The 11,172-nt window shown below is 41.1% G+C and overlaps 2 protein-coding genes across 2 annotated transcripts; both read right to left on the bottom strand.

The window, feature by feature from the left end:
- Positions 1-1,670: 1,670 nt before the first annotated feature.
- LOC149684733 (uncharacterized) lies at positions 1,671-2,930 on the bottom strand. The gene has a single exon (XM_089870901.1). It carries the CDS (start codon positions 2,928-2,930, stop codon positions 1,671-1,673), a length of 1,260 nt encoding a protein of 419 aa, XP_089727027.1.
- Positions 2,927-6,806, bottom strand: LOC149684734 (uncharacterized). Its single transcript, XM_089870902.1, has 2 exons — positions 5,891-6,806; positions 2,927-5,817 (listed from the first exon to the last, which is right to left on the bottom strand). Exons 1-2 carry the CDS (start codon positions 6,804-6,806, stop codon positions 2,927-2,929), a joined length of 3,807 nt encoding a protein of 1,268 aa, XP_089727028.1.
- Between the last annotated feature and the right edge of the window lie 4,366 nt (positions 6,807-11,172).

Consider the following 11,172-nt stretch of genomic DNA (forward strand, 5'->3'; position numbering starts at 1 on the left):
CTTGGATCTGGCAGGGTGTTATGCCTCCATGCTACATACTCCTCCTCCCCTTACTGCGATATTTTTGCAAGTCAGAGTTAGTTAGTTACTGCTTCGGAAGAGAGCAGTTCTCTCCTTTTTGATTTAACCTCTCCAAAGACGGAGTTTTGTATTATCGTAGTAGTTTGCGGGATCTTTATCCCTTAGTTATTTTGATTAAATCAATAAAAGCTAGAAGATATTCTTCTATTTTTGGATTATTAAAGTAAGTTGTCTTTAATTCATTTTTATAGCCCTCGAGAGATTCTCCTTTAGTTAAATTCTACGGAGGGTTACATAAATGGCGCCCGAACAGGGACCAGACTAGATAAGACTAGGCCTTAAGCCTCGGTCAGTCCCGTAAAAAAACCGTTTATCATTGTCGGTATATCCGTCCCCACGTGGTGTTAAGCCTTGGCTTTCACGTGCTGCTGGCCCATTGGGCCGAATCCCATTAGATCGAATGTCCCATTGAACCGAATCCCGTTGGACCGCATATAGCCAAATGTGCGGGTTTATTATCTTAAATTTAACCTCTTTTGGTTTAAAGAAAATCCTTATCCTTAAGCTTGCGTCTATCAATACACTTTCCTATATAAATAATGATACTGTGATGGTCAAATCCCAAGTTTAAAAGGATGCCTCTATTGTAACCGAGCCAAATCAAAGCCAACCTGAAATGACCCATAAAACAATCAATATTTTGGAAAAGGCATATATTTATTGTTCAAGGAACTTAATAAACGCAGCGTTAATTATTCCAGAATCTTTATAAAAATAATTTGTTGGAAAAGGCCCGCTTTCATTATGCAAGGACCTCAATAAAAATAAAAATATTTTGGAAAATCGATTATCCTACCACTTCCAAACCTAACCTAACCTAACCTAAAGCCTCTAAAATATCACCGTAATTTTAATAAAATTTACGCAAAATATTTCAAATACTCAAAGGCCTGTTATGGCGAAATGTTAAGCAGGGTGCTTAAGCGGGAGAACGGAGAGGTAGGACTTTTGGACCCGACTGAAAAAGTCTAAAAGCCTTTAATTAATTTTGGGCAATTAATTAAATCCAGTGTGGTTCGGACTAAATGCTTATTTACGCAAGAATGTACGCAGAGACGAGATGAAATAAAACAAATTAACTTTAATTATTAAGGTAAAAAATACTAGGTCAATTTACGATTTACATTCTTCGTAAACGAAAGTTTCCCACAGGCGGGACAGAGAGGTTATTTGGACCTCTCGAGTCGAGGTATAGTAGAGACTAAAAAGTGAAAGTCAGGGTTCTTCGTGGGTGAATTTTGGGCTCATCCCTATTGGCCAGAAATGCCCAGCTAAAAGTTTCAAAACTCCATATAAGGAGATATTTTTAGCGCTTGACTGAGAGTCTCGCATTCCTGGCCACCGAGGAGCTAGAGTCCTCTCTCCTAAAGGGGTAAACCCCACGAAAACCGGTGACTCACTTTAAAGTGTACAGAATAAAGAAATGCAAATATAAAGAGTAAAAAAACGTTTACAAAATTTAGATACATTGAAAATAAAAATACTTCAAATTAGATTTTAAACATATTTAGATATTAATCAAACATTTAATGAAAATATCTTTCTACACAAGCTCCCCCCCCCTTTTGAACCAAGCGTTCAAAGTAAAATTAATTCAGTTCTAAAGGGAAAAGGAAGGGTACGGGTCTTTTAAGCCTATTACCATTAGCCAATCTTAGCAGACAAGATCGAACGTTTCCATCCCGTCCACGATAAGCCTCTTCCACCACAGCCATTCGCCAACATAATCGTAGAAGTTTAGGTTCTTCGATGAGAACTACGTCGTCCTTTTTTAGTTCTTTGGTGGGGTCGTTTACCAAACGATGGTGAGCTGATCGTAGCTCAAGGAGGTAGTCCTTTTTCCACCTGGACCAAAAACTGTCCATTAGTCTCTGCCTTAATTTGAAGCGTTTTGTTAGTTGTTGTCGCGTAGCTGGATTGGGTTCATTTTCAGTGAATGACCTTGAAGGTAATGCCGTGAGACGCCCTCCGACAAGGAAATGGGCGGGGGTGAGAGGAACTGGCTTTCCCGCGTCTTGATAAACGTAGGTGACCGGCCGCGAATTTATAACGGCTTCGGCTTCAGTTAAAAGGGTATTGATCTCGTCATAAGTGAGACGAGCCTTTCCCATGACCGTACGGAGGCAGTTCTTTACTGATCGGACAAGACGCTCCCAAAAACCGCCCCACCATGCCGCTCGTTCCACAATGTAATTCCATGATATTTTATGTTCGCCCAAGTACTTGCAAACTTCTGGTTGTCGAACATTTTGTAAGAGTGCCTTTAAGTCGGCTTCAGCCCGTTTGAACGTCTTGGCATTGTCCGAGTAAATAGATTTTACTATGCCACGTCGGGCAATGAATCTGCGGAAAGCCAGTAGGAAAGCTTCAGTGGACATGTCCGGGACCAGTTCAAGATGGATGGCCCTGGTCACGGCGCAAGTGAAAAGTGTTATATAGCACTTCTCGCCAGTCTTGGTGGATAACGGGCCGGCGAAATCAAGCCCCGTCATTTCAAAAACGGGTGACTGAGTCGTGCGAAACGAGGGTAAGGGTGCCATAGCGGCGACCGTTCTTTGAGCACGTGTCCATTTGCAATGGTAGCAGTGATCCACAACCCTTTTTACAAGTTGGCGTCCTCGAGGGATCCAAAATTCTTCTCTGGTCTCGACAAGTGTGTCGTTGACGCCGGCATGCATGAGTCTTTCGTGTCGGTTGTAGGTGATAAGCTCTGACAACGGGTGTTGAGACGCAATAAGCCATGGATGACGCTCTCTGTACGATAGGGAGTTTGAGATAAGTCGACCACCCACTGACATAAGTCCATCATCGTCCAAGTAAGGTTGGAGAGAGTAAATAGGCGACTTCATTGAGATGGGTTGGCCATTTGAGAACCTTTTATCCAATATTTTTCTGCACGGATAATCTCCATTGCATTGAGGCTCTCAGTGGATCGTTCTGCCTTTGCTCTTCGACAGTTATCAATGAACCGAAAAATATACGCAGTGATACGATAGACCGAAAGCAAGAAACAGGAACTAAATCTCTTCAAGTCGAGTAGTGGTTCAGGGGTTGGCGTAATTATGCAAATTGCCTGCGAGATTGATTGGAATGACTTCCGTAATTCCAATTTGGTTTCTTCATCAATTTCAGTTTTGACTGAGATTTTCTTAGGGTGTTTTCCGGTTTCAAGGCTTAACCAAGGTGGCCCTTTCCACCAGAGTTCGTTGGTGGCTAGATCAGAAATAGTCCTGCCTCTCGTAGGCAAGTCGGCTGGGTTTTCTTTGCTCCTACAGTGGTTCCAATTTTCTGGACTTGTTAGTGTTTGAATGTCTCTCACTCGGTTTGAAACAAAGGGCTTCCATTGAGAGACTGATCCTTTTATCCACTGTAGGGCGATCGTAGAGTCTGTCCACATTTTAACGTTTGATAGGGCAAAAGAAAAGGTCTCTGTAAGATGGTTAGCTAGTCTTGAACCAAGTACCGCTCCCATCAGTTCAAGGCGGGGAAGGGAGAGTTTCTTCAAAGGCGCAACCCTAGTCTTTGAGGCTACCAGAGCTGTTCCAATCTGACCATCAATGGTTTCGAAACGGAGGTAGGCTGCTGTTGCATACCCTTTTTCACTGGCGTCAACGAAAACGTGTAACTGTGTCGCTGCTGGTTTTGTTGCTCCGATGTCTGCGTAGTAGAAACGCGTAATTCTCAATTTTCTGAGATCCGAGAGTTCGGCGCACCAGCGATTAAATAGGACGGCCAGTTCACTTGGGAGTTCTTCGTCCCAAGAAAGTCCCTTCTGCCAGAGTTCTTGAAACATGAACTTTGCTCGAATGGTGAATGGTGCGAGCATTCCGAGAGGATCAAATATTCTGGCGACAGCGCTAAGTACGCATTTTTTAGTGTTTTCCTTTGTGAGCAGGAATTGCAGCAGCGCTTCCATGTCGAAAATCAAAGAATCATTCTTGGTGTCCCAAGACAAGCCAAGAACCTTAAGAGTGGTTGATTTTGCCAAGCTTTGAGTTGGTTGAGTTCCAAGCTCGGGGCTTTCAGCGCCCCATAGTTCTCGTAGTTCTGGAGAATTGGTTTTGAATTTCCTTAGTTCCATTCCTGCTTCCTTCAGAATTTCAGTTGCTCTAGTGGAAACCTCGTAAGCTCTTTTGACGTCGTCGACGCTTAAGACTAAGTCATCCACGTACAGACTTCTATCTATTGTTTCGCAAGTTTCAGAGTCTTCATTATAACCATTGAGATGGTGTCGTACGGTTGCGGATAGCAGGAAAGGACTGCTCGTTATGCCAAATGGTACCCGAGTAATTCGGTAAGTCTCCAGATCCGACTTTAAGTTGTTTACGTCTATCCATAAGAAACGTACAGCGTCTCTGTCTTCTTCGGATGTGGATATTTGGAGGAAGGCTTTGGAGATATCGGCCGTGAATGCCAATTTTCCCTCACGGAAGCGAATGAGCACGTCGAAAATCTCAGGGTTTAGGTTTGGACCGGTTTCCAGACAGTCGTTCAGGGAAGGAACGTTGGTTGCGTGCGATGAGCCGTCGTAGACAATGCGAACCTTCGTGGTCTCGCTTGATTCGCGAATGACGTCCCGATGAGGTAAATAATAGATAGTTTCCTCATCTTTCAAGTTTGGTCCTTTTACCCTTTCAATGACTCCAGCGTCGAGCTGATCCTTCATAACGTCATTGTAGTTGAGGAACCGTACTGGATTCTTTCTTAGTTTCTCTAGAACTGTATTCGTTCGTTTCTTAGCGACTTGGACATTACTAGCGAGTTGACCTTTGTTAGGTTTCCATGGGAAACAGACCTCATACCGACCGTCTTTGAAGTTTATAGTCTTCTTGAAAAGGTCCAATACGTCGCTTCCGTCCGAAGAGTTTGAGTTTGAGTCTAGGATTCCAATGGAATCTAGTTCCCAAAAGGCGCGGACTTGTTTTGATAGTGAAGTAGTATCTTCGTTTTCAGAGCTTGCCATCATGATAGTCACCGTGTTTATTCCACAAGAGGATGACGTGACCTTTTCTGGGCCGTTAATTACCCATCCAAAAACAGTGTCTTGAGCTACTATTTTTGGTCCAAGGCGCTCGAACTTAGGATAGACAATGCCCCAGTATTCGTCTGAGCCAATTAAAAGATCAATTGAGGATGCGTGATTATTTTCCTCGTTTTCAGTGATGGAGTCAACCAACTCAAGACCTCGCTCCTTCATTTTAGCAACGACACCGTGGCTTGGAACGGAGAAAACCGCGCCGCTGATGCTAGGAGATTCTATGGCTTCGATTTTTATTCGTTTCGTGGGGTCTGAAACGTTGATTAGTTCCACGAGAACTTTCCTCCTCTTCGTGCTAATGGGAATGGCGCCTTCGAAGGGATAAATATTGAATTCTTCTTCACTGATGATTGGCAGGTTGAGATTTCTAGAAACGCTTTGTTTTATAACAGTAATTTGACTCCCATTATCAAGAAGGCATCGTAATCTTTGAGTGGAGTTATTCTTAGGATTCTTTGCCAAGGCTTGGGCCATCTGAAGTAGGACAATACGTTTGTCATCGTCTGAAGTTCCAACGTTGCAGCTGTGAGATTCGTTACGCCTTTCGGTTGCTTCTTGATCTTGGTCGATTTCTCTTTCACAGAGTGTGACGTGGTGTTTCTTATCGCATTTTGGGCATTTTTTGCTTCGGGAGTCGCAATTTCGGGTAAAATGCTTCCTGAGACATATGTAACAACTACGCTCTACTATCATAAATTCTATTAAAATTCACGACTAATTCTACTGGCAACATTTTAGTCAAAACATGGCATAGCAAAACCCCATAAGAACCGGTAACTACACCTAACGATTGAAGGCTGCGAATTTGGACTTCACATGTGTCATAGAGACTCTTAAGACCTTCTATATCGTTAGCTCGTTGAACAGGCGAGAGATTAGTTAAAATGTTCATATGCGTGCTAGCGATATCTTCTGGATTTCCAAACCGATCATATAAAATTTTAATGGCCGCGTCATAGTTAAGGTCAGTTACTGGCATTCCCGAGATTGCAACGCGTGCTGCGCCTTCTAAATACGATTTTAAATAAGTAAACTTAGCTTGTTTGTGCAGACTACTGTTGTCATGTACGCTGATCTTGTATTGAGACCAAAAAGATAGCCATGTCTCCACATCGCCGTTGAAACGCTCAATTTCAAGTTTCGGAAGGCGAACACCACTTGCGGATAATGTCCCAGCAGCACTTCCTGTTTTAGATAGAGCAGGATGATGTATACCGCTGGTAGAAGTTGTAGGGTTGGGCGGTACCACAGTAGGTACGGCAGGATTTAGCACGACGCTGTTAGGAGTTCTAGGGCTTGGCGGAAAGGGTGCTGTGCTAGTAGAGGGTCCCACGAAGGGTGGGGCGAAGATAGATAGGTTCTGTTGTTCTCGAAGATGCTTCAGGCGCCTCGAGGTTGCTCCTTTCCATCTGATTAAGTCCTCAGAATATTTTGTCACAGATTCAAATTCTTCTTCTTGTTCTTGATCTCCTACATTGTCTATAAACGGTTCGATTTGATTGTTAAGGGCCTCCAGCTGAGGCTCCCTTAATTCAAACTGAAGAAGAGCGTCTTCAAGTTTCTCAATATTAGGGTTGAGTGTTTCCGGTAAAAGTTCGTTTTCCACCATCGCGCATATTTTAGTTACAGCGGCGCGAATTGGAGCCCGTTTTCGGCGTAAACGCGCTAGTTCAGGGTCCACAGGCATGTTTTTAATTAACGAAGTTATATTTCAGAGTTACACTTACTCGCGTAAAATAAACACCGTCCCGGGTTTATCGCACCAAAATGTTATGGCGAAATGTTAAGCAGGGTGCTTAAGCGGGAGAACGGAGAGGTAGGACTTTTGGACCCGACTGAAAAAGTCTAAAAGCCTTTAATTAATTTTGGGCAATTAATTAAATCCAGTGTGGTTCGGACTAAATGCTTATTTACGCAAGAATGTACGCAGAGACGAGATGAAATAAAACAAATTAACTTTAATTATTAAGGTAAAAAATACTAGGTCAATTTACGATTTACATTCTTCGTAAACGAAAGTTTCCCACAGGCGGGACAGAGAGGTTATTTGGACCTCTCGAGTCGAGGTATAGTAGAGACTAAAAAGTGAAAGTCAGGGTTCTTCGTGGGTGAATTTTGGGCTCATCCCTATTGGCCAGAAATGCCCAGCTAAAAGTTTCAAAACTCCATATAAGGAGATATTTTTAGCGCTTGACTGAGAGTCTCGCATTCCTGGCCACCGAGGAGCTAGAGTCCTCTCTCCTAAAGGGGTAAACCCCACGAAAACCGGTGACTCACTTTAAAGTGTACAGAATAAAGAAATGCAAATATAAAGAGTAAAAAAACGTTTACAAAATTTAGATACATTGAAAATAAAAATACTTCAAATTAGATTTTAAACATATTTAGATATTAATCAAACATTTAATGAAAATATCTTTCTACAAGGAAATTATTGCAATAGTATTTTTTATTACTTTATAGTTTCCCACACTGTCTAACGTAACTGCAATTAAGTTCAAATGAAATTAATAATCAGTTGCCTGAAACTATTATTACGTAGTTTACTTTTTCTTTCGGGGAATCGATCGAAGGACTATCGCACGGTAGTCCGATACTCTTCCACTGCGCCACGGTGAGACTAAAGTTCCTATCGCTAAATTAACTTATATAGCCTTATAAGTAATAATAATATTCCTAATAAAAAATCCCAATAGACAGAAACCGCACAAACGGCGGGATTTAATATCATATTTCAGATTAAATTGGTCGATTGGGAATTCGGTCGAATGGGATTCGATCCAATGGGAGGACACCTTTCACGTTGGTTAATGATTAAATTAAATTAAATTAAATCTTATTTAAGCATAATTAATTTAAATATTAAATTAAAAATGAAATTATCCTTGTTATTAATTTATTGAATTTAGATAACTTATTTATTTTGTATAAACTGAACTTGTTAACTATTTTGATTATTGTAAATTTAAATTAAAATAAATAATGGCCTACTCGGAAAATAAACAACAATGGAGGTCGCCTCGAACATCTGAGGATGAGGCGGATGGTTCTACGTTAAATAAAGTGGAAGATAATTCGAAGGAAGAACTGTTTGCCTCTACGGAAAATGATGGCGACACGCTAGCACCGCCAGGAACAGATGATCCTTTGGAGAATTTTAACAGGATTCTTCGCATTGAGGAAGAGAAGGACGAAGAAGATTCTCATTCGAGAAAGAGGACTGCAGCCTCTTCAGTATTGGGATTTTCTCCCTATCAACTATTCCCTCATAAGAACATTCCCGCTCCTAAGGGAAGTTCAACTCCCTCAAATTTCCCTCCTCAAAATGGGATTGATTCCCTTGTTCCTCCTAAATCAGCGTCCAAAAGTGTTAAGCCTAGCGTTAGTTTTGCTAACACCTTACCTAATCCTAGAGTCAAAACAACCGGAACTCACATGTCTCCGTCTCGAAAAATCCCTCAATTAGGACCAGATACTACTGATGAGGAATTAAGATCCTTTATTACCTTTACTCCAAACTTTGGCAGATAATTCTACCACACAGGCTAATGCCGTAGCTCAAAATGTAGCAAAAAATAAAGCTATAGCTACTAATTTGGTTAAATTAGTTAGGGATCTACCCTCATTAATAAATAGAAGTACTATTTTTCAGACGGGAAAAGTCCCTATCGAACCGCCGTAAAGGTTAGCCTTTATGGGGTCGTCTAGCGATAATGCCTCAGAGTTTTTAGCTGCTTTTGAGGAATATGCTAAATTTCACAAGCTATCAAATGAAGACAGGTTAGCAGCATTGCCTCTCCTTCTACGAGGACATGCTTTGTATTAGTACAGGGATCTAATCCGTCAGTATGACGATAATTGTAATGCAAACCCTGCCCATCCTCATTTAGCTTGGAAAACATTTAAAAGGCACTTTAAGGCTCAGTTTAGAGACTCTGAAGCTGATTCTAAGCTCAAGATAGAGATTTCCCATAGGAGTCAGAAAGATCAAAGAAATCTGTAGAGGATTTCTTCGGGGATGTTATGAAGTTAAATTTAGGGATGACCCATCCTCTTTCCGAAAAGGAGTTAGTTCCTATTATTAAAAGCAATTTAAAGGATGAACTAAGAACTCCTCTCCTTTTCTTGCAATTTACTACAATGGAACAATTAAGGAATTCCTGTAAAACAATTGAAAAGGATATCGAAGTTAGGAAAAAGAATGCTGAAAAAAGGGAAAAGAGGAGATCAACCCCTAAACCAAAGGTTACAGCTGAGTCCTTTTGCCCAGCTAATAAGGGCTCCGCCCATAGTCAGTGTTCCCCCGGGTATTGTTAAAGCCCTTGTAATCCTCCTACTTCTCCTCAATGGGAATATCCCTTACAACATTTAGACTCTAGAGCCAAAGCTAAGGTTAACAACTCTAATAGAGGTCAAAGATCCTATACTAGATATAATAATCAGAGATCAAAATCTCCTGGTCGTCAATTGGCCTTGTCCTACCCATCTACACGTACTCTCACATGTTATAATTGTCAAAAACCAGGTCATCTAGCACCCGACTGTCAAGAAAAAAGATTAGCAAGTCGGGGGAAGCCCAGACGGGAGAGGTCCCTCGTGGTCCCTCTCCCGGTGCCCAATAAATTCCCCTACCAAAAAGCGTGTCGCGTTTCCCCTGAGGATTGAATCCGTCAGGAAAGGTTCAGTTTATAAAAGGGTTACCATCCCCGTTAATTTTGAACACGCGACCGTTCACGCTAAATTAGATAGTGGGGCCGATGCCTCTTTTGTAAGTCTAGATCAGTGGCAAAAATTTGTAAATTTTGAAACTCTTCAGAATTGCCTGAAGATGAACAATTAGATTGTGTAGTTTGGGGCGATGGCCGATATACGTTTACAAAAGGTTCTCACGAACTAGAGTTTACTCTCAAGTCAAATGAAAGTGAGAAACATTTCAAATTTAAATTCTACATAGTTCCTTCCCTAAATAGTGACTTTATATTGGGTCAAGATTTTCTTGAAGAAAACAGGGTCAAGTTAGATTTTGAATCATAGCAATGTTTAGTGGGTAACTTAAAGATCCCTTTTTCAATTCCATCTGAAAAGGATCCAATAGATAAGGAGATTGTGAATAGTATTAGGGACGCAGTTTCCGCAGCCCCTATCTCTGATGAACAACGTCGTCAGTTAGAATCCCTCTTATTGAAATTTCCTGAGTTGTTTTCGGATAAAGTAGGAAGAACAGGACTAATCTTCCATGAGATTCATACGGGAAATAGTCCGCCCATAAAATCTCAGCCTTATCGTGTTAATGACCAGAAAAAGAAAAGAATTGAACAATACGTCATGGAAATGTTAGATGACGGGATAATCAGACCCTCAGTATCTCCTTGGGCTTCGCCCGTAGTTTTAGTTGATCAAACAAAACAGGGTAAACCCTATAGGTTTTGTATTGATTATAGAAAACTAAATCAGGGTACTATAAAGGACCCTTATCCCTTGCCTAATATAGAAGATATGCTAGCCAGAGTAGGAAGGCCGAAATTCATAACAACCCTTGACCTTAAATCAGGGTATTCGCAAGTGGAAATGCACCCTAAGAGTAGACCAAAAACTGCTTTCGTGACTCATATGGGAAAGTACGAGTTTAACGTACTCCCCTTTGGGCTCTGTAACGCCCCTAGCTCTTTTCAGCGATTAATTGACGAGATTTTTAGAGACGCCAACTATTTCCAATTGATTGACTATTTAGATGACTTAATCTCTCTTAGCGAGGATTGGGATCAACATTTAACGTGTTTGGAATACGTCCTAAATAGATTAAAGGAAGCGGATCTCACCCTTTAGTTAAAAAAATGTCGTTTCGCTCAAAAAGAAGCTACCATTTTTAGTCACATAGTTAATGAACAAGGAGTGCATATTGATCCTTCAAAAATTGAAGAAATTGAAAAATTTACTCCACCTAAAAAGGTTAAGGAAGTCCAGAGATTTTTAGGGATGGCAGGTTGGCATAATAGATTTATTAATCATTACTCCCAAATAGTAGCCCCTATTAATAAACTTAAAAGGAAGGA

Source organism: Phalangium opilio, unplaced genomic scaffold (assembly GCF_054372755.1).
Source record: "Phalangium opilio isolate 3A_F unplaced genomic scaffold, DU_Popi_V2 ptg000032l_1, whole genome shotgun sequence".
NCBI classification, from domain to species: Eukaryota; Metazoa; Arthropoda; class Arachnida; order Opiliones; family Phalangiidae; genus Phalangium; species Phalangium opilio.

What these genes read in the sequence shown, in the direction of transcription:
- LOC149684734 (XM_089870902.1), bottom strand. Translation starts at nt 6,806, where the DNA reads ATGCCTGTGGACCCTGAACTAGCGCGTTTACGCCGAAAACGGGCTCCA. An exon ending in ATCGTTAGGTGTAGTTACCG is followed by an intron (nt 5,818 to 5,890) that starts GTTCTTATGGGG and finishes GAATTTTAATAG; the next exon opens with AATTTATGATAGTAGAGCGT.
- LOC149684733 (XM_089870901.1), bottom strand. Translation starts at nt 2,930, where the DNA reads ATGAAGTCGCCTATTTACTCTCTCCAACCTTACTTGGACGATGATGGA.